Below are 24,722 nucleotides of genomic sequence, written 5' to 3' on the forward strand. Positions count from 1 at the left end.
GGCATTTTTAAGTGATTTTGAGAGTTAAAGTGTTTCACTTAAGACACTTTTTAGGTACTTTGTAGTTGGTTTTGATAATTAAAGTGTCTCATATGAACTATTTGGTTGTTTGGGGAGACAAATTGTCTCTTGGAGACTTTATGGCCACTTTTTTTATGTTGGTTTGAGAATTAAAGTGACACTTATGCATTTCTAGGTTGTTTTGAAAATTAAATTGTCACTTAGACACTTTATAGGAAATAATTTAGGTTGGTTTTGAAAGTCACTACAAGAAAACACCACTTTCTGACGCTTGAAATCGTTGGAAAATGGTAAAGAATGTGTCGGGAGTTATCGAAAGACCTTCTCCCGATGCCCAAATACAAACTATCAGGAGTTAAGTATAATTCCAGATGCTTAGTATACGACGTCAGTGTTGGGTTGTATGTCTTAAAACTTGTGGTTTGTAAACTTTAAACATATTCTATTTTACAATAAAGTTTTTATTGAGGTTATTCAGTAAAAATGCTATTGAATAAGTGAATTGCACCTTTTAATCCTAAATCCAATAAACTAAGAACCCTTGCTTATAGCATGAATACTTAAACTTTATGTAGAGACATAAAAGGGGATCAAGTTCGAGTAATAGTCAAAATGATCTATAGTATAGGGATCAGGATAGATACCTTATCTTGGGGACACTGTTAATACAACCCACTTTGTATTTGATGTGATCCTAAATTGTTCATGTGGAGATATGCGAGTGAGGATGTCCTATGTAATGAGTTTGCATAAGATCGGACCACAAAATAGTCACTTTCACTTTATAACACCGTTTACTAATAAGACTGACTATTTCAATTCAATGACCTAGGTAACTAGATTAATCCTGAGCTAACTATGAACTCCTATTTATTCGGGATCATCCTTTAATCTGCATGGGTGAGAGTGACTCAACATCACCGACTCGATAAGCCTTCCATCTTAAAGGTAAAACCGGATAGATAGCTAGGGACATAGTCTTGCAAGATGGAATTTTCTCCTATCCGATTTTAGGGATAGTGGATAGGTTGTTCTCTTAAGTGCTGACTCCGAGTCTTGAACAAGGGGTTCACCCTCTCATTGGCTCTAAAGGGACTCGGTTTTGTGGTTGGACCACAAACCAATTGTTCATTAAAGAATCGGTGGGACTTAAGGAGCAAGATGTAATTATAGGGGTAAAACGGTAATTTTGACTAAGTTGTAATTACAAACAACTTATAAAGGATCGACTTACTAATCATAGTTAAATTAAGTGGATAGAAATATATCTACAGTGAGGAGAGTGTAGTTACAGAGCTTTAGTGGAGTGTCCCAGTAGTTAACGAATGTTGGTTAATTAGGTTAAAGAGTTTAGCCAGTTAATTTCAGATCGTTGGAACTCATGATCTATAGGTTTATTAGGTCCCGTGCTAGCTCATAGCGGACTAAATCTTAGGACAGTGTGATGTGAGAATTTGAAATGTTCAAATTCAGTTTAGGAATTATTGTTGATTATATGCAATATAATTGATGTTTAATTGTCGAATTAAACAAATTATAGAGTTAGAGAATATTTAAATGTGATTTAAATATTACACATGAATAGTAATTCATCTTCGGGATTGGTCATTTAATTAATTATTTAAAATTAATTTTGTTTTAAATTGTTTTAAAAGAAATTAATTTTATTTAAAATTAATTATTTGAATTAATTTTATTTAATATTATGAAATTAAAATTTAAAAAATAAATTAGAATCCATTTTAATTTATATTTATGAAATTTAAATTCAAAAATGGAATTTGGGATTTGTGGGTTTTTCCACAAATCCCACTAAGCTAAACATTTAATCCCACTGATTAGTGGTTCATTTAGAGTCAAGGTTACACGCAATTTGATTGCATGTGTTTATTCTATAAATAGAAGAAAAATTGGCTAGAAATCTTGATGCAAGTTTAAATTTTGAAGAAGAATTGTTCTTCCTTTTCATAAACTACTCTCAATTCCTCAAAATTCCCTTCAATTTCACCACAGTTTGGATTACACAATCTGTTCTAAGGTCAGAGAATAGTGGAGAAGACTCTAGCAGTGGTCCACGACATATTCATGATCAGAATTAACAAAAGAGTTGCATAAATTTTGAGTTTCTACAAAGGTTGTTATCTCATACCCTATTTTCCTATTATGAACATGCATGCTTAATCCTCAAAATTAATGTAGTTAGAGTGCTTATGGTCCTAATTGCTTCTACATGCGTGTTGTTAACTCTTTCAATTGGTATCAGAGCATGATTTAAGAACTCAATTTGTATTAATTTTAGCTTGGTAGATGTTAATTCATGTGATGAATGTTGTGGTTGCTGAAGTGGATATTTTACAGTTTTGATATCAAAATTTTCCTTCAATTTGATTGTAATTGTTGTAATAGGATCCTTGTTTACTGACTTTAATGTGTGAAGAAAGGTACATAAAACTCCTAGAATCATTAGAGTTGAAATTAGGTTATAATTGGAAGTTTTTGGAGTAAGTGTAATACGAAAAGTAGCTGGAAACTGCTTCTGTCAAGTGGCATCGCGACGCTATTCTTCGGCAAGCCTAGAATCGTGGCAGTGTCGTGGCGCTTCTTTAACAGCGTCGCGGTGTTGTTCTTCAGCATTTTCAGAAACACGCGCACGTGAGGGGCAGCGGTCCAGCTAATCCGGTTTGGCTTAGTTCAGCTCATTCCTGTCTGGTTCAACCTGATTTGGTGTCTTTGAGGTCTGGTTCAAGGATTTTTCAGCTAGTTTGGGCCACTTCGAAGTGTCCAGGAGCGATTCTAAGCCGGTTTTGAGTTATTATTGTAATAATTTAGTTGTTTGCTTGCTTAGGATGCCAAAACTAGTCAACTTCAGTGTGTATTTAATTAATTATTCATTATGAATGTATGTTTAATTAAATTAAATCTTGTTTGTGCATAAAGTATGTCATGTATATTAAAAATCCCACCACAGCAAAACATGTTACATGCATTGAAAGTATGTTATAAGTGTTATAATATATAGTATGCATAGGATTTCTTGAGTTTTAATGTAAGTGGTTATATTAAATTATGAAATGTATGATGTATGTTATGGAGAATGTGTAAGTTACAAGTGTATAAAATGAATTAGACATTTAAAACCTGTAACAAAGATAAATGTATGTTAATCTAGGGTTAACAAATGACAACTTGTTTTAATAGTTAAAATAGGTTGTTATCTTGTAAAGTTTCTATTACAAACTCACCTGGCAAGATCCTGTCTAAGGTTGGAGGTACTTAAGTTTACAGTTTACGAAACACCTACTACTTGGAGATTGAACCGATTCTTGAGTTTTTTTAACCCGGTTTTATGAGCATGCATGAGCGATAGGAGATAATAAATGGTTTATCACTTAGATAAACCATTTATTATAAAATTTATACTCGGATAAACATCTAGACTTAGGTTGTTTTAATTAGCCAGAATATACTGAAATAAAAGTTTACTCAAACCGTTAAGAACACTTCAACGGGAGATTAATGATATAAATGATATATTATTTTTAGCTCTTACGCCCGTAAGAGTTCACACCGTGAAATTCATGCTCGGATTCGTATTGTTTTTTAGGTGACCGCTTCATTCGAAAAGTGTTTGCATGGGTCAATAGCAAGGTGAATATGGGAAGTTGTTCATAGTAAGTAGGAAAAGGAAGTGTGTCAATACATCCTACGATCTCCTCTATTAAGTTGCATCATGAGATTCCTATGTTCTGCCTGCGTGTTATTTTTAGGCGACCACCTATTCGGAAGGTTGTGACTTGGGATTAGAACAATGAAAACTCCATAAACGGATAGGGTCTTTTAGGTCCATGTTCAGCATTGTCTGCCCCTCGGTAGCTTGTTGATCCCGATCTCTGGGATCTGAAAATGTCGAGTTACACTTACAATAATTACTAAGTATTAATAATTTCTTAACCAAAGAGTGATAAATAAATGCGATAAGAATAAGAGTTATTCTAGTATTAGTATTAAGCCAAGAATGTCTTGATTCAATGAAGGAGTAATTGACTATCCCTCAGTAGCAGTTATTCTGACTCATTGAAGTATCGTTGCAAATTAATGAGATAGGGTACCTTATTACTTTTGCTAAAACATGATTGGATTTAATAAAATTTTTCACTAATATAATTTGTTTATATTTTTAGCATGTCAAACTCAATAATTCAACTACTCGCTTCGAATAAGTTTAACGGTGATAATTACTCGACATAGAAATCAAATATAAATATGATACTAGTAATTGATGATTTTAGGTTCATTTTAACGGCAAAATTTCTTCCAGCTCCCGTCTCGATAATGAATCAAAATATTTGGGATGCCTATGACAGATGGGTAAGGACAAATGAAAAGGCCTGAGGCTATATTTTAGCTAGCATAACTAAAAAACACAAAAGCATGGTCACTGCTAAGGAGATCATGATTCGTTGTAGACGATGTTCGGGCAAACGTCCACATCTGTCAGGCATGATGTTCTTAATGAGGAACTCTTTATCTAGAGAACCAATGAGTAGAAGAAGATCATTCCAAATCCCATTGTGAAAGAACAAGAACATTTACAATCTAACAGCATAGTTATGCACAACGAGTAAATTACAACATGCTACAAATGTAAAAACAAACAAGGGATCAAGTGAGCATACCTTTGAAGAACTTTTCTTCTAATATTCCCTTGATCAATCAGCAAAGCGTTCAACAGCAAGAACACAAAGCAAGCAAATCAGCAAACTACACGAACTAGTAGAACCTTGAACACAATCGAGTAAAACTCGATCCTCGACTCTCGAACAGAAACTTGACACTACCATGAGGCTACCTTGGTATTCTCGATGTGACAATCCAGGAGGTGTGGGCTCTGTATGGATTTGGGAAGAGGGAAAGAGGAACTGGACGATCAAGTAGACGAGTGAGTAAGAGGAAGAAGGAAGAAGTTTGTCGTTTAGACTTGGGTACTCGATCGTATACCAGTGAGTAGCTATGGTATAGGATACTCGTTCGATCGTTTACTTTTCTCTCTCGACAAGTTATCTGATTAACTTGCTTTTCGTACCGTCAAATGAAAAATGAAAACGTTTTTCATTTTTATCCAATAGTTGCCATAAACTGTACATAACCAACCACTAAGGTGGTTATTTGGAGAAAAAATCGAAAAACAATTATCTTATAATTATTTTATTATAAATAAATATAATAACTAATTTATCATATTATATTTATAACCTATAGATTTACTACCACATCATATGCAACATATAAACCATAGTTCTTTTTCTCCTTCATGGCATTTAATATAAATCATATTATATTAATTCCTTTAATCAAATAATGCATCAAATGCATTAAATCAATTATATCACATATAATTGAATTAATTGAATTATATCATATATAATCAAATTCTCTCTTGTTAATTTGAACACTTCAAACTAACCTAAAAACCAATTCTCAACATGAATCCATTGAGCTACCAAGGGGACCTTATGGACTTGTAGCTTAAAGCTCCAACGGTGCGTGAATAACTGACTAAACTCTTTAATCACGATATCCACCATCTATTAACTATTGGGCATTCCACTAAAGATCAACAGCTGCACTCTTCGTACTATAGATATATTTTTGTGTCCATCGGATATAACCAATCAATAGTACGATGACTCTTCACAAAACGCTCGTAAGTACAACTGGGCCAATTTACCATTTTGCCCTTGTAGTTACATCTAACTCCTTAAGTACCACTGATTCCTCTAATGAACAATGTATCATAGTCCCATTATGACTAAACCCTTCTCGGGCCAAGAGAAGTGGTGCCACATTGTTCAAGCCCTGGAATCAACCCTTAAGGGAGAAATTTATCTACTTACCCCTGCTTCGGGGAAGGAGTGAATTCCATCTTGTGTAGCTGAGCTCCCAACTCTCCAATAAGACGAATCCACATTCGTAATGTCACCAGAATAAGGTTTTCCTCCTTTATCCATATACTACAGACCATTTAGGTTATCACTTAAAGCACGACCCACTTGTATGTATCCATATACATGCTTAAGTTACAACGATAACCAGAGATCTTAGTTTATTGGTTTGTGGTTAATGCAACTAAAATATCTCATATTTCATAGACAGAAGTGAATAAAATATCTCATATTATAAATCACAAAATGTTTGTTCATACAGATGTTTACAAACTACAGGACCCTACGAGATTAAAGGCATCAACCCCAACACTTAATACGTTTACAACTACCACATGAAAGAAAGAACCTCTGTTAGAGAACATATTCTAATATGATGGTTCACTTCAATATGGTGGAGGCAAACGACGCTATCATAGATGAAAAAAGTCAAGTCAATTTCATCATGGAATCTCTTCCGAAGAGTTTCTTGTAATTTTGTATAAATGCAATGATGAATAATCTGACAACTCTTTTAAACAAGCTCTAGACTTACTGGTCTCTTATGAAGAGTAAGGAACATGAAGAAGAAGCAAATATTATTACCTTCAAAAAGTTCCAAAAGGGATCGTCCTTAGGGACAAAGTATGGACCTTCAACTTCACAGAATAAGAGTGTTCCAATGGAAAAGAGAAAAGAAAGGCTCTTGCAAAACGTAAAGGCAAGAAAAAAGTTACAGACGAAAGAAAATGTTCCCACTGAAACGAAGATGGGCACTAGAAAAGGAACTGCCCAAATACCTTGTTGAGAAGAAAGCTGAAAAGGTAAGAAAAGGAAAATATGATTTACTCGTTGTTGAAACATGTTTAGTGGAAAAAGATAGCTCTACATGGATAGTTGATTCAGGGGTTGCTTACCATATTTGTACTTTTATTCAAGAAACTAGTTCCTAGAGACAATTTGCAGAAGGTGAGACACTACTACAAAATCTACATTACTTGACACTTGTAGTTTTTAATTACTTGACGTTTCTGTGGAAAAACGTCAAGTAATATGATTTTGGACAACAAAATGTCAAGTAAAAGGGTTAAAAAAGTGGAGATTGACGGAATATTTCAGATATTTTCACGCGAACCTTTACTTGACATGATTTTCGTGTCAAGTAATATAAGGTCTTACTTGACCCGTTTCACGTGTCAAGTATAAGAAGCTCTTACTTAACATTTTTTTCGTGTCAAGTAAAAGGTTTAAAAAAGCGGAAATTGATGGAATATTTCGAATATTTTCACGCGAACCTTTACTTGACATTATTTTTCTGTCAAGTAATATAAGGTCTTACTTGACACGTTTCACGTGTCAAATATTAAAAGCTATTGACATTTTTTTCATATCAAGTAAAAGGGTTAAAAAAGCGGAGATTGACGGAATATATCGGATATTTGATAGGCATCCAATTTGGTATGCGATCGTATAGCATTTTATTACTTAGTGATCGTGTAGCAGAGCTAAGCGATCGTGTAGCTGAGCTCAGCGATCGTGTAGCCGAGCTCAGCGATCGTGTAGCATTTGGTAGGTGATCGTATAGCATTTTTTTACTCAGCGATCGTGTAGCATTTGGTAGGCAATTGTATAGCATTTTGTTACTCAGCGATCGTATAGCAGAGTTAAGCGATCGTGTAGCCGAGCTCAGCAATCATGTAACATTTGGTAAGCGATCGTATAGTGTTACTCAACGATCGTGTAGAGTCTTTAATTTTCATTTCCCTCTAAATTTTGGTTTCTCTCCTACCAAAATTATCAAATAAAATAACATTTCCCTCTCCCATTTTCATTTCCCTCTCTCAAATTAAAAACTTTTTCTCTCCTCCTTTACCATCTCAATATGACCTTCCCCTTCCCCCCAATTTTTTTCTTCTTCCGTGCACCCGAGAGCCCTAGCCGTCGTCAGCCTTCATTTTCTCCTTGCCTCCGTTCGCGCCGCTGTTGTTAAGGTTTTTATTCTGTTGTCTGCTCAGCCACGTCAGCCCTCTTCCTCGTCTGCTCAACTACCTCATCGTTTGCTCAGTCGCACCAGCCGGCCAGCTGCGCACGTTGTTCGCGAGTCTTCAGCCCCACCCAAATTTGTAGCCAAATGCCCCCAACCGCTTCCGTCGTTTTAGCCGCGCCTAGATCTGTAGCTGAATGCTTCCATCGATTCCGTCGCTTCAGCTTCGCCCAAATTTGTAGCCGAATGCCCCTAACCGCTTTCGTCGCTTCAGCCAAGTTGGTCTAGCCAAATCCACTTGTTTTCGTCAAGGTCATCCATATCTTCGTTGAGGTCTAACTTTGTAACAGATTTGTTCAAGTGTGGGCTTCATTCTATCTCATCAGATCTATACTCTATCTCACTAGAATCTTGTCTTTTTGGGTAAGGTTTTGGTAAGTTTGGTGAGTTTTAATTACATTAGTGGGTTTCTTGAAAATTTTTGAATACCCATAAGTTTTTTTATCCAAATTGATTGATGCTCTTTTTTATTTGGCTTTAGATTCAAGATTCGGAGAACATTAATGTGTTGTCCAACAGGTTGATATTGATTTCGGTAAGATTTTAGGTAAGTATATGAGGTATATCTTGTTTGCTGTTTGATATTGGGTTTGTTCCATTATTGTCCACAATATTTTGGTTGGTGTTGGTGGTTTTACTTGAAAATTTTTTAACACTCAATAAGTTTTGACATTAACTTAGTAATACCTGTCATTTTTTTGGTATTAGATTGAAGTGTTGGAAGGAGTTGAGTTATTGTCCATTAGGTTTGAGACTTATCTTGGCAAGATTTTTGTAAGTTTGGAGGTTAGTATTAATAGTTCTTTGTTCCATTGAAGTATTGGTTTAATAATTGAGTTATTTTCAATTTTTGATGTTCAATTCAAAGATTTCAAGGGATTGGAGCCACTATCCAATAAAGTTAACAATGTTTGGTCGTTTTGATAGGTATTAAGGTCTTGAAACTCTTTTGGAATTATTACATAGTTGCTGGAATTTGCGTTTTGTAACCATTATTATTGAACTTTTCGTAGGTTGGATTACGTTGTTGTATTTTAACACTTATTTATATATTTTGAAATTTGATGCTATCGCCCTTTATTCTATTTTGCAGGTTGACTTGCTTGAACATGGCTTGCTTGACCCTTAGTTCTCGATCTTTAGACTTCAAAGCTCAATGTATAAATTAAATATTGTACAAACAATTTGTCACTTTTGTTTTTGTTGAAAGTTAAGTTTTGTATACAAAAGCAATAGTTGAAATTTTATTTTGTGCATGTACATGTGAAAGAGAAATATTGTTAAAATTTGTGAGGAGTGTTCATAGTTGAATATATGGATTTTTAATGAATATATTGAGTTGATAGATCTTAAATGTATAATGTTTATTTATTTGATGTAATTGTATTGTTGGAATATAAGGTAGAAAATGAGAAATTGGGGCATTTAATTTGAAAACAAAAAGACATATACTTGACACATAAAAAAAGGTCAAAGAGATCACACTATACTTGACACTCTAAAAACTTGACATACCACCAATGTCAAGTTATCTTACTTGACACAAAAATTGTATCAAGAAACATATTACTTGACGTTTTTTCGAGTCAAGTTATCACACTATACTTGACACTCGAATAGTTGATACTTTTATAAGTATCAAGTATACCCTTTATTTGACACTGGAAAAAGTCAAGTAATCCAATTTCTTTAGTAGTGAGATGACTTTCAAGGTTGGAACAAGAGAAGTCATTTCAGCTAAAGCAGTAAGAGACTTGAAGTTATTTTTTGGAGATACATACATTTTATTGAAAATGTATTTTATGTTCCTGATATGAAAAGGAATTTGATATCTATCTCTTGTTTGTTAGAACAAATTTATAAAGTAACTTTTGATATTAATGAAGTGTTCATTAGCTTAAAAGGTGTTCAAATCTGTTCTGCAAAGCTATAAAATAACTTTTATGTGTTAAAACCAACTGAAGCAAAAGTTATTTTGAATACTAAGATGTTTAAAACAGCTGAAACTCAAAATAAAAGGTGAAAAGTTTCTCCTAATACTTATCTTTGGCACTTGATGTTGGATTTTATGCCCTAAAACTCGTAGATAGTAAATGTTATTAATTGACTGTCACCAATAAAGAGTTATAGATGTTAAATCAATAGATGTTATTATTTGTATTATTGTCTATTTTGTCTAAATAACCCTAAATCCAATAAACTAATATCCAAGGCTGCCTTATGAGTCTTGAATTGTATGTGGTGATACACGGGGATCAACGTTCAAGATACAGCCTAAAGGGTCTATAGTATAGGGATAAGGTTGAGTACTTATCCTGGTAACACTATGTATACGGCCCACTTTGTATTTGATACAAACATAATGATCCAATGCGTTTGTGTAGGTGACATGTGAGTGGGGTATCCTATGCAAGAGTTTGTATAAGACTGGACTGCAAAATAGTAACCACTAGATGTAACACCGTTGACTAGTAGGTTTCTATTTCAATAGGATGACCTAGGCGATCCTGAGTATATTATGAGCTCTTGTTTATGAAGGATTGTCCTTTGATTTGTATGGGTGATGGTGGTCAGATTGTTGACCCGATAAGCCTACCATTTTAGAGACAAGACCGAGTGGAGAGCTGAGAACATAATAATACAAGATGGAATTCACCCATTCCCTCCTTAAGGGTAAGTAGATGAGTGTTCCCTTAAGTGGTGTCTTGGGGACTTGAACAAATGGCCCTACCCTCTCATTGACCCGAGAGGGTTTCTGTTTCTTGGCTTATTCATAAACAGGTTGTTCATTAAAGAAGCACTAGTACTTAAGGAACCAAAAGTAACCTAAGAGTTAAACGGTAATTTGACCCAGTTGGAGTTATGAACACTCGTGAATGACTAACTTGAGGGTATTGGTCAATATCCATGGATACAGAAATATATCTGTAGTGAGAAGAGTTCAGTTATGGGTCTTTAATGGAGTGTACCCACAATTAACGAATATTGATTAACTTGGTTAATGAGTTTAACTAATTAATCTCATATCATATGAGCATCCGATCTACTGGTCCACCAGGTCCCCTTGTTAGCTCACTAGAGAATACTTAAGAGAGATAATTTGAATTGTTTAAATTAATTTGAGGAAACTATACATTAATGTGATTAATATATAATTAGTTATGGATATGATCTATAATCAAATTGGAAAGTAATATTTGAATAAGTTTAAAATTAATTAATTCAAGTGAATTAGATTCATAAAAAATTAATTAATAGAGAGATTTTGCACATATATATGGGATGTATATGATAATTAAATGTATAAATTAAATTGGGTTTAATGTATAAGTAGTTATTTAATTATTGTGCAAATCAAAATTAAATATATTTAATTGTGCAAATTAAATAAGTGTTCTTTAATTGGGCTATTTAATTGAATAAGTGTTATTTCATTAAATTGGCTAATTAATTAAATAAATGTTATTTAATTAATTATAGAAAAGGAAAATATATTGAAAAAGATGCTTGACCCTTCTCTATATAAAGACCCCTCTATAGCCCTTTGGGAATGCACTGAATACACACTTTGATTACAGAGAAACTCTGACAATACGCAACTCCTTAATATTATTGTGCAAAATTTTCTCTAAGCCATAATATCCTCTCAACTCTCCAAAACACTTTTCTCCTCTCCTTCTCCCAATAGTTGGATACCACATATCTCTTTATTGGAATCCCAGAGAATAACAAGGTAACTCTCGTGGTAATATTCGAGATCGCTCAAGGAGTTATTCATGATTAAGACCGTTTGGAGATCCGTTCATTGAAACCTTAGAGATGATTGTTTGTGGCACTTGGAGAATCCATAAAGGTCAAAATCGTTCTAACCCTTTCCCTAATAGCATGCTAGTTTACGTGTTTATCTATTCCGTCTAGTACAACGATTTTTTTTATTGTAAAAATCGAATCGTGGGATGCAAGGCGATCTCACACGAAAACGCTTCCGCTGCGAGATCCGATCCCTTCAATTGGTATCAGAGTCAATTCCTTGCATCTTCGTTCTTCTTCTTTTTTTTTTTTTAACAAAATCGTTTAGAGGTGGGTTTTTATATTCTAGGTTATCAAATGTTTGAATGGTTGGTTTGTAAAATTGCATGTTTTTTATTTTAGCACTAGATTACTTTTTAATTTGATTAAACTACATTGTATTTTTTGGGCAATTTAATTCATGCTTCGAGTCTGTATCTCTGTGTCGATCGACAGAGCAACGATTGCTAAATAGATCAGAAAGAAACAGAAGTGTTCAAGGCAAGTTCAGAGTCGCTAACGTCTGGCTGCAAGTTCGGAGCTGTGGATGTCTTGCCCACAGTGTTGCAACACTCCGAAGATGGACAGACTCAAGGCGGCACACGCATACGTCTAGGTTGCTGTTCTTTTAACCTTTTTTGTAATTTTCTATTTTATTTATTAATTAATTAAATTAATACAATGGTTATATTAATTTAATCAATTAATTTTGTTTTAGAGTGCCAAAATCGATCTAACTTTTGCTGTTTAATTTAATTATGCATTGAATGTATGTTTTAAATGATTTATTATTTGAATTCATATTACATATTGTATGTCATATAGATTCAAAAATGCCCACCTTAGGATAAATATGTACATGCATCATAAATAAATATAAAGGGTTATATTTTTTATATGCATGATCGAATTAGCATGCTCATGCATCATAATATAAGTGTTATGTTAGTATTGTATGATTAACCTAAGCATATTCATGCATCATACTATATATTAAAATTGTTCTAATAAATAGTGGAATGGTGTATATGAATGCTCGAAGTTTTATAGATTTGATAATTCATTAATTTATAGAGAGTTATAGAATTAATGAAATAAATTAAAATTTATAATCTAGATTGCATGCAAACATGGGTCAAACTTATTTTTAAATTGTTTAAAATTGATCTATGTTATTTCTAATGGGATTAGGAATAGGTTAAACTTTTTTAAAAAAAAAAAAAAAAATTGTTTTAATAGGATTAAAATGAATTTCAATAAAAGATTAAATTTATAAAATAATTGCCCATAAAAAACCTTTGTCTAAGAAATGTTCTGCTTAGGAAGGGTATTTAAGCTGACAGAAATGGAACACCTTCACCTAGAAACCGACTTGGAAGGCGAGTTGGGCATAAGCATGCTATAGATGATTGATTTTATAAAAAAAGTTTAATAAATGAAATCAAGTATTTTATATTGAGAAAATTTAAAGGACTTAGAAAAATTCATTAGTGAGGATTTTAACTAAGTGTAATAAAATCGTAATAAAATATTAAAATACTTTAGTGGGAGAAAGTTGGTATATATGATATATCAAATTTCAGCTCGCATGTTCCCAAGAATTCACACCATGAGGTTCATGCTCGGCTTCGTGTCGCCCTGGGAGTAGCCTCCCTTTGGAGAGTATTTGCATGGGTCAATAACAAGATGAATGAGGAAAGTATTCATAGCATGTGGGAGAAGGACGTGTGTCAACGTATCCCACGGTCTCCTCCATTAGGTTGCACTGTGAGATTCCTATGGTTCGCCTGTGTGTCGTCCTAGAGCGACCATTCCTTTGGAAGGCCTTATCATAGGGGTCAGAACGACGCAAACTCCAGCAATATATATGGTTTCTTAGGTTAATCTTCAACAGTTGTCTTTCCCTTCGATAGCCTGCTGAAGCGTACCTTTGGGATCCAAAAATGGGAAGGTCAGTTAATGAATCGACCAAAACAACAGTAGCTAAAAACTATAGGAATAATAGTTATTCTGGTATTAGTAATTGGCTGAGATTATCTCAATTTAGGGAAGGAGTAGTTGATCACCGTTCGGTGGTTGTTGCCCTAAACCTCTGAAGTATCGTTGCAAAAACTAAAATCAAAAGTTTAATTAGGGTTCTTTGATTAAATTTGTTTTTTGCTAAATTGATTGGATAATTAAGTAATGGGTTATGAAAAAGATAACTAATAAGGTCAATTGATTGTTATATGTTTCAACATGTCTTCCACAATCATATCTTTGCTTAAAAATGAGAAATTAACCGATGAAAATTATGTGATGTGAAAATCTAATCTAAATATGATTCTGGTTGTTGATGATCTATGATTTTTCCTGATAGAGGAATGTCCTCCAGTCCCCGCTCGAAATGCATCTCAAGTGTTGAAGGATGCTTATGACCGTTGGACGAAGGCCAATGACAAGGCCCGAGTCTACATCTTGGCAAGTCTGTCTGACATTCTTATCAAGAAGCATGAGGCCAAGATGACTACACGTCATATCATGGAGTCCCTCCAGGAGATGTTTGGACAACCGTTCACTCAGATCTGTCAAGAGGCCCTCAAGTACATTTATAATGTGTGCATGAAATAGAGCCAATCAGTGAGAGAACATGTTCTCGATCTGATGGTCCATTTCAATGTCGTCGAAATGAACGGTGTGGCCATAAACGAACAGAATCAGGTGTCCTTTATTTTGGAATCTCTTCGGAAGAGTTTTTTTAAGTTTCGCAACAATGCGGTAATGAACAAAATACAGTACAATCTGACTACCTTTTTAAGTGAGTTACAAACTTTTCAGTCTCTTATGAAAGATAAGGGACCAGTAGTAGGAGAGACAAATGTTGCTCATTCCAAAAAAAATCCATAAGGGCTCATCCTCTGGAATTAAATATGTTCCTTCAATTTCTAGTAATAAAAAGATCCAGAAAATGAAAGAAGGAAAGGGAAAAGCTCTCGCTGCTAGCAAAGGCAAGGGCAAAGCTAAGGTTGACAAGGATAAATGCTTCCACTGTAATGTGGATAGTCACTGAAAACGCAATTGCCCCAAGTATCTTGTTGAAAAGAAGAAAGAGAATGAAAGTAAATATGATTTACTAGTCCTGGAAACTTGTTTAGTGGAAAATGACCATGATGCTTGGATACTTGATTCGGGAGCCACTAATCATCTTTTTTTCTTTACAAGGAATTACTTCCTTTCAGTAACTAGAAGAGGGTGAAATGACGCTTAAGGTTGAAATGAGAGATGCCATTTCAGCTCGTGCAATAGAAGCTGCTAAGTTATTTTTTGGAAATAGATTTTTGTTTTTGAAAAAATTATACATTGTTCCCAAAATGAAGAGGAACCTTATTTCTATTTCTTGTTTAATTGAACAGTCATACTCAATTTATTTTAATTCACATGAAGCGTTCATTATGAAATTGGTGTGATTATTTGTTCAGCTAAACTATAAGACAACTTATATGTGTTAAGACCAACTGAATCAAAATCACTTTTAAATCATGAGATGTTTAAAACTGCTAATACTCAAACTAAAAGACGAAGAATTTCTCCAAGTAACAATGATACATACCTTTGGCATTTGAGATTAGGCGACATAAATCTAGATAGGATCGGGAGATTCGTAAAGAATGGACATCTAAGCAAGTTAGAAGATAATTCATTACCTCCATGTGAATCCTGTCTCGAAGGAAAAATGATGAAAATACCTTTTACTGGAAAATGTTATAGAGCCCTTAGAGCTCATATATTCGAATCTATGTGGTCCGATGAATATAAAGGCTAAAGGAGTGTACGAATACTTCATCTCTTTTATAGATGATTATTCGAGGTATGGTTATTTATACCTAATGGAACATAAGTCTGAAGCCTTTGAAAAGTTCAAAGAGTATAAGGCTGAAGTTGAAAACCTATTAGGTAAAACAATTAAAATACTTTGATCTGATCGGGGTGGAGAGTACATGGATTTAGAATACCAGGACTATTTGATAGATGATGCATGTTGTTATGCGATGAAATAATGGTAAGGATTGCGTTGGTGGAAAATGTGTTGAGCATGCAAGTTTTCTCAGTAAGATCTAAGTATAAATCCTACTGAGTTGCCTGGTAAGCCCAGGGTCGAACTCAGGGACTAGGGAAAACAATATGCTATGGTAATTTTTAGATCACCTTGCGGTAACAAATACATCAAGGAGTTGGTTAGTTTGTTGTTTACAGTATAAAATGTATGCGGTGGAGTTGAGAAAAGAGTTAATAATACGGAAGATGCGATGAATATGCGGGGGAACGAGTTGAGAAGGGGTTAGTTAACACTTCCTAGGATTGTATTCATGTTATGCGATCATGCTACACACATACAATAGTAAATCATCTCTCAATGCAAATGTTACGGCTTCTAGTTTTAGAATGCATGCGATATATGCAATGATGTCTATAGGACTTACATCTAAGCCTCTATTCTTGTCTATGTGATGACAAATAACATACACACATACATACACACATACAAGGCAACTGCATATTACCATAACCTACCTCTAGGGTGCATGCGATGCATGTTAGCAAACAGAGCTTATCTCTAAGTCCCTATCTCTTGCTTATGCAGATCTAATCCTACTCTCTCGAGTCTAGATTCTAACCTAGCTCTCTCAAGTCTTGGGTCCTTTCTTTAGACTCTCTCTCGAGTAGCTCTAAAAGGTGTTGGGCGCAACATAAGACAAGATGATCGCATGCAATGAAGATCCTAGGTCATGTTAGCTAAGTACTTCTCAACCCATTTGATAGATTTAGCTACTCATGCGTGTTTTAAAGAGAGTGAACAGATGTAGATAAGCAAGTTCCATTTTATAAATATATAATCGAAGTACATAATGACAATGCATAATAAGAATAAAGAGTCTGGTAGAAATTTCTTGCTTCCCAAGGCTTTTATACTGTTCTCATCTACTTTGCTCAAAAGATAATCTTGCTCTCGCAAGAGTTGGCCCTCTCTTTGTTTTTCCACGCTCCCTAGCACTCTCTTGAGCTGACCAAGAAGATCTTTCGGCGTCTCTTTCTTTCTCTCGCTTCCGCCTTCTAAGTATAAGAAACTAAGAACAAGGCTAAGTATCGTCTAAAGGGTGAACTCTAAAAACTGGGCAAACTAAACGAACTCTTCACCAAAGATGGCCTTCGGTATTTATAGAGCTTCAGGGTGAAAAGCTTATTCTCTCTTATGATTGCACTGATAGGATGGCATTAATTCTCTGTCTGATGTGCCGAATAATTGTCATTAAAAAGTTGAGTGTACTTGCTACAGTAGGTCGTTAACAACTTGTCAACTTAATTAGGAATCGATCGTCATCAGCTTCCTATCCCATCGTGATTTATTAAGCTTTCACCCAGATGCGCCCACCTTGATGTGTCGGCTCTATGCAACCATCTTCTTGAGGAAATATTCGCAAGCGCAAATAATCGCATAGCCTTGCGGTCGCAATCTCTTAATGCGCACGGACGTTAATTTCTTCAGATCGCATTTCCGCCTTGCGCAACGTATTTTTTGCACGAAAATACATAAGTTAGCTGTTTTAATGCGATGGACGCATGCGATCGCAATGTTGTGAACTTAATGCTTTTGGATGCAATATTGTATATTTTTACCATCGCAATCCTGCATTGTTTATAACTTTCCGCTGTAATAACATGCATTTCGGCCCGTTATCACACCTCCAAATTTAAACAATGCTTGTCATCAAGCATAAGCTAAAGATTTCCTTTAGAAAGTTGACCGTCTTCTCTTTTTTAGATTTCTCAAGGATGCCTTATTCTCATCCTATGCACCAAAATCCCCTTAATTTTTATCCAGGTCTCTTCTTAAAATATTTCTAAAATTTAGGGACCGCAAGTTTAACCTTCAAAGACTTTACCAGATTCCAGGGCATCGCATGATTTATTTCATAAAAAAAGTTTTTTCACTAGGGTATTTTCAAATGATTTTTTATCCTTGCGTATTTTAGACATATATTTTTTTTTTCTATGATCTTGTGCTGATCTAAGTGCCTAGCCTTCGTTTTGGCTTGCCCCCACGTGTGTCATGTGGACATCCAACTACGAGCAAGGCACTCTTTCTCAGTCTAAACTCATGCCTATTTGGTAGCGGAGTTGCGATCATTTATTTATGAGTTGATCACGATTCCTATCTTCTTTTTGGCTTGCCCCCACGTGTGTCATACAGACATCCAACTACAAGTAAGATCCGATCACAACGTTATGAGTTTTTTTAAAGCAAAAAATAACAAGGTCAAAAATGAATACTGCACCCTCGAATTTAAAATGCAGCAATGTCCTCATTGCTAAACGATTGAAAGAAATCATGCGATGCTCTTAGGAAGTTTCTTAAAGGGTCAATTTGAAAGAAAGTTGACAGATCACTAATTTCTAGAAATATTTTATGAGTTGACTATCCTAAAATTAAGTTAACTCTAGTGTATACAAAAAAAATAGAAGCATGCATTTCATCATTGAAATCATAATTGGCAAGGAGAAATAATGTGGTGACTTACTAAACGAGTCAATGTTAAATAGTTACGTCGACTAAAGGGGATGCGATGTTAAAACTTTTATAGTTAAAATGCGATGCGATAGTGCAAAATTTGGAAATAACGAGGTCAAGGAAAGATACAACCCCCAAATTTGCATTGTCGCCCGCTTATTTGTGGACGCATCCTACTTTGTGACGTACTGCTTTCTTTGATTGTGGTGACGAAATAAAGTAGTTGCATCTTCATGTAGCGCCTCCGCAATTATTCACCTCGATCGTTGCAAAGAAAACATTGAGAGGTCAAATAATAATAAAACAGAGTTAACAAAGCGCCTTTTTTTAAGCAATAGATAGCGAAATGACAATACTAAAAGAAGATAGAGATAAGTTCATAAATTGAGGATTTCAATGGATACTTCACAAAACTTGCATCCTTGATGAATTTGAATCGTATGATTGCGCAGGGATGGCCCACTTCTTTTTCAGTCATAGTTTCTCAGGTTCAAGGAGGCAACCTTGTGATGCCAGTCTTCTCCACGATATATTTTCACTCGTTGCCCATTAACTTTGAATATGTTGGTCCCGTCTTCATTGGATAACTCGACCGCGCCATAAGGGAATACCTCTCTGATTATGAAGAGTCCAGACCAACGTGACTTTAATTTCTCAGGGAAGAGTCGTAGCTGTGAATTAAATAGTAAGACCTTTTGCCCGACTTGGAGATTCTTTCTGCATAATTGTTTGTCGTGCCAGCGCTTTATGCGCTCTTTGTAGATCTTTGCGTTCTCGTATGCGCAAGTTCTCCATTCCTCCAGCTCAACCAATTGAAGGTTCCTTGCTTCCTCTGCGGCCTTTAAGTCAAAGTTTAGCTTTTTCACCGCTCACAGTGCTTTATACTCCAGCTCGAGTGGTAAATGACATGCCTTTCCAAATATCAACGCATATGGGGAGTGCCTATAGGTGTCTTATAGGCGGTCCTGTATGCCCACAGCGCATCGTCCAGCTTTATTGCCCAATCTTTTCGTGAAGGCCTCACCACCTTCTCTAGCATCAACTTGATCTCCCGGTTAGACACTTCCGCTTGACCATTTTTCTGTGGATGGTATGCGATGGCCACTTTATGGAGGATATTATATTTGCACAGCAATTCTTTGATAGTGTGATTAACAAAGTGGGAGCCTTCATCACTTATTATGGAACGTGGAGTACCAAAACGAGTGAAAATATTTTTCTTCAAGAATTAGGAGACTACCGCCGCATCGCTTACGGCGCATGCTACCGCCTCTACTCACTTGGAAACGTAGTCGATGGCTAACAAAATATATTTATGACCATTCGATGGTGAGAATGGTCCCATGAAATCAATGCCCCAGACGTCGAACAATTCCAGCTCTAACATGATGTCCATGGGCATCGCATGTTTCCATGAAATATTACCCGTGCGTTGGCACCAGTCACACTTCATCGCATAGTCTCTTGTATCCTTAAATATGTGTTGGTGAGTAGCATCCGGTACACACAGTTGCAGAATCTAGTCTGACCCCCTCTTATAAAGATTTGGCTCATCCCAATAATATGATCTGCATTCATGTCTGAGCCGCTTCTTTTGATAGTTGGTATAATCTTTGAAAAATTGCTCGCAAACCAGATAACTTACCACGTTTGCATACCATGACAATTCTTCAATCTGAAATAGCTGCTCGTCTAGGAATGTTGCGCTTACCTCTGACTGATTGCTGTCAACCTCTGGATTTTCTAATCTGGATAAATGGTCCGCAACTTGATTCTCCATCCTTTTGCGATCAATTATTTCCATATCGAATTCCTGGAGGAGGAAAACCCATCTAATCAATCTCAGCTTCACATCTTTCTTTATCATCAAATATTTTATCATCGAGTGGTTAGTGAGAATGAGTACTTTAGTTCCCAACAAATAAGCTCTAAATTTCTCCAACGTAAATATCACTGCAAGCAGTTCTTTTTATGTGGTGGTGTAGTTTGTTTGAGCAGGATTCAAGGTTTTACTCGCATATGCGATGGGATGTAGTTTTGTTTTTCTCTTCTGCGCACGCACTACTCCCATCGCATAACTGATGCTTGATTTTATGAAGTGAATTATGGACGAAATGCGATTGTGAAATTGCATTGTGCGCTCAAGTTTCCTTAGCAGAATCCAAGTGTAAATTCCACTGAGTTTCCTGGTAAGCCCAGGGTCGAACTCAGGGACTTGTGAAAATAGATTGCATTGGGAATTTTTATGAAAACTTTGCGGTAACTAGTAACTCAATTAATTATGGGCTTGTTATTGATTGCGTTAATGAAAAATAAAAAAATGCGGCGGATTTGAGAAAAGTCAATTGTGTGATAGATGCACTAAGTATGCGGATGAACGAGTTGAGAAGATCTTTAGCTAGCGTTACTTGGGAATGCGTCAAACTATGCGATCATGCTACAACCATGCACAGCAAGTCATTTTCCAATGCAAATGCGATGCTCCTAAGTCTAGAATGCATGTGTTGAATGCAAAAGTGTCCATAGAGCTTATCCCTAAGTCTCTACTCTTTTCCTATGCGCTGATGCAAAATGCATGAAGACAAGGTAACCGCATATAATCATATCCTATCTCTAGGATGCATGCGATGCGTTGATAACAAATAATGCTTATTTCTAAGCTCCTATCTCTTGATTATGCATTCTAATCTAACTCTCTCGAGCCTAGATTCTAACCTGACCTTCCGAAGCCTAGATCCTGTCATTAGACTACCCTCCCGAATATCTCTAATGGACGAATGAAGCATACATAATACAAGATAATCGTATAGAATGAAGATTCGCTAGTTGTGCTAGCTAAATGCTTCTCAACCCATTCAACAGATTTAGCTACTCATGCATAAATAACAGAGAGTGAACAGATATAGAAAAGAAAATTCCATTTTTATAAATGATTTTGAGTATAAAATAACAATGGAAGATAAAGGTAGAGAGTCTGGTAGCAATTCCTTGCTAATCGAGGCTTTTACACTGTAAATCTCTATTCGGTTCCAAAGATGTTCCTGCTTCCGCAGGTGTCAGACCTCTCTCTATTCTGGTAGCTTTCGGCACTCTCTTAAGCTTACTGGAACGATCTGTCAGCACAACCTCCTCTCTCGCGTCCGTCTTAAAACGAAAGAAAACTAGGAACAAGGACGTGCGAACTGATTAACTGATCAACCCCTTTTCTAAAGGATGCCCTTGGTATTTATAGAGCATCCATGGTGAAAATCGGCTTCTCTCTCATGATTGTACAGATGAAACTGCTTTAATTCCTGACTGATGCGCCGAATATTTGTCACCGAAAAGCTTAATGTAATTGTGATCGTTATCGGCTGTCAACTTAATTCGGATTCGACTATCATCAGTTTTCTGTCCCATCACGATTAATCAGCCTTTCACCCAGATGCACCCACCATGTTGCGCTGACCAAGTTTTGGCAATCCTTCTCGAGCTAATATTTGCGAACACAATCACCGCAAAGCCTTGCGATAATGCTGCGTTTGACCAATGATTTCCTATGATCGCAATTTCCGCCTTGCGTCATCACATATTCTGCACAAAAATCAACTATTTTAATGCAATGAACATATGCGACCGCAATATTATGAATCTTATGCTTTTTGGATGCAATTTACCATATTTTATCAACGCAAGCCAACATTGTTTAAGAACTTAGCACTATGATAACGTCCATTTCTGCCCGTTATCAATAACCGCTTGCATCGCACATTAATTCAAAGGGCAGTGTCCAGTCTAGTGCGATCAACACAGGTGCGGTCGTTAAAGCGTTTTTCAAAATTATGAATGCGTTGAGGCATTGGTCATCGAAGTCAAACTTTCTATCTGCCTCCATTAACGCACTCAGTGGTCGTGCAATCTTTGAAAATTCTTTGACAAAACGTTTATAAAATCCAGCATGTCCCAAGAAGCTCCTGACAGCCTTTACACTTGTTGGAGGTGGGAGTTTTTCAATCGCTTTAATTTTGCCTTGTCCACCTCCAACCCGTCCCTGGAGATCTTGTGCCCAAGCACAATGTCTTCTTTCACCATGAAATGGCATTTCTCCTAATTAAGCACGAGGTTCATCTCCTTACAGCTTTTCAATATCTTCTCCAAGTTGTTAAGACAGACTTCGTATGTTTACCCATACATAGAGAAGTCGTCCATGAATATTTCTACAGAATCTTCGAGATATTCCAAAAAAGATGGCCATCATATACCTTTGGAAAGTACTTAGCGCATTGCAGAGGCCGAACGGCATGTATCGAAACGCAAATGTTCCATACGGGCAGGTGAATGTGGTTTTTTCTTGATCTTCGGGAGCGAATGTGATCTGGTTATAACCGGCATACCCATCCAAGAAGCAGTAGAAGTCATTTCCAGCTAGGTGATCCAACATTTGGTCAATAAAACGTAAAGGGAAATGATCTTTCCTTGTTGTCACATTTAGTTTGTGGTAGTCCATGCAAATCTGCCATCCAGTAACGATCTTTTACAGTATCAGTTCGTTATTTGCATTAGGGACTACCGTCATCCCTCCTTTCTTTGGCACACATTGCATATGGCTGACCCACGTGCTGTCGGCTATTGGATAGATGATGCTCGCGTTTAACCACTTGATTATCTCCTTCTTTACGACCTCCTTCATCGTAGGGTTGAGTCTACGCTGATATTCAATCGATCCTTTGTGATTCTCATCGAGACGAATCCTATGCATACAGTATGCGGGGCTGATTCCTCTAATGTCTGCAAGCGTCCAGCCAATTGCTTTTACATACTTTCTCAGAATGATCAGCAGTGCGTTTTCTTGGTCTTCATTAAGTGCAGAGGAAATGATTATTGGTAGCTTTACATTCTGCCCCAGAAACGCATACTTCAGGTGGTTAGGAAGGGTCTTCAGCTCTATTGTTGGTGGTTGTTCTAAGGACGATTTTGTTGTTTTTCTTTCTTCATTCACTGTCGGCTTAACTTCTTAGGATGCGATCACCTTATCTTCTTTGGTTGTTTTTTCTGTGATCGCATTGCATGCTACAATGGATGCGATCGCATCCTCATCTTCTTTTTCTTCGTCAGGCTTCTCTTCGTCATTCAAACTTTGTTCATCGTCGAATTCATTAAGGTCTTCTTCATCAAGATATTTCATGGCTCGGATAATGTCAAACCTGAGCTTCTGTCCATTCACGCTCAGCGTGATCTCTCCTTTGTGCACATCAATCTGGGCGCGACCGGTTGATAAAAATGGTCACCCCAAGATGATGGGCACATCCTTGTCTACTTCATAGTCCAAGATGATGAAGTTTGCTGGTAATATAAATTTATCGATTGTAACTAGAACATCTTTCACCTTCGTAGTCTACGAGACATGTACATTGTATAATCTAGAGCAAGTAGAAGATGTGTAACAGGTATATGGATGCCCTAGTTTATTGTATTTAGCATTATCTTGCCTTTTGGATTGTGTACAACCCACTGAATGAGTTTTAGTTCAAATAGGAGTTTGTTGGGTTTTATGTCCTAAAACTCATAGATAGTAAATGTTATTAATTGACCGTCATCAATAAAGAGTTATGAATGTTAAATCAATAAATGTTATTGTTTTTATTGTTGCCTATTTTGTCTTAATAACCTTAAATCCAATGAACTAACTGAAGGATCTCTTACCGAAGAGTTCCATGAGTGTGTTCGGATCGCTCCGATCTCATAGTGACCGAAATACAACAATATACATTCAAAACATACAATAATGCAAACAAATCTTAATTAACGGCATTCTAAGAACAAGATAAATAACAAGGGAAAGAGTACCATACCAGTTGAAGACAATCTTTAATCTTCGGCACTCACGGCAACGGAAAACCTCCACGCGATCTACCAACGCCCAGCGGAAGTGTCAACTGCAGTAGCACGAACAACCGCGAACACAAACACCGTGGGACGACACCACCACTAAAGAGCCCCGAGTATTCTTAGATTGAGAACCCAAAGCGTGGTCTTTGGTGAATTTGGTAGAGAAAGAAGGAAACACGGATCGTGTAGGCGATAAGCAAGTGGGAGGGAAAAAGGCGTTATCGCATAGCACGCTGCTTATCGTTTAGAAGAAACTACACAATCGTGTAGGATTTACTAAACGATCGTTTAGGAAAAGGTATACGATGGTTTAGCAAAAACGGCACACTATACGATCGTTTAGAAAAGCTATCCAATCGTGTAGGAAACAGTGTGTGATCGTTTAGGCGCGAGGTAGACGATTGTTTAGGTGCGAGGCAAATATTGCATAGGCTCTCGATTCTTTAAGCGATCGTTCACTTTTTCAACAACACGCACTCTTCTTTCTTTAGGACGATTGACAAACGGAGCGATTCAAAAAAATGAAAACATT

At 36.1% G+C, this 24,722-nt stretch overlaps 1 protein-coding gene across 1 annotated transcript in view; it reads left to right on the plus strand.

Annotated features, from left to right (window-relative positions):
- The window catches only part of LOC150037365 (uncharacterized), a 36,520-nt gene extending 27,405 nt beyond the window's left edge, over positions 1-9,115 (plus strand). Inside the window, exons 2-4 of the mRNA XM_090311974.1 lie at positions 8,468-8,521; positions 8,695-8,772; positions 9,080-9,115. Coding sequence (XP_090168100.1) covers positions 8,468-8,521; positions 8,695-8,772; positions 9,080-9,115 — 168 coding nt within the window. The remainder of the gene's footprint in view (positions 1-8,467; positions 8,522-8,694; positions 8,773-9,079) is intronic.
- The last annotated feature ends 15,607 nt before the right edge of the window (positions 9,116-24,722 follow it).

This window comes from Benincasa hispida, chromosome 3 (assembly GCF_027475165.1).
Source record: "Benincasa hispida cultivar pf3 chromosome 3, pf3_genome.v1.1, whole genome shotgun sequence".
NCBI classification, from domain to species: domain Eukaryota; kingdom Viridiplantae; phylum Streptophyta; class Magnoliopsida; order Cucurbitales; family Cucurbitaceae; genus Benincasa; species Benincasa hispida.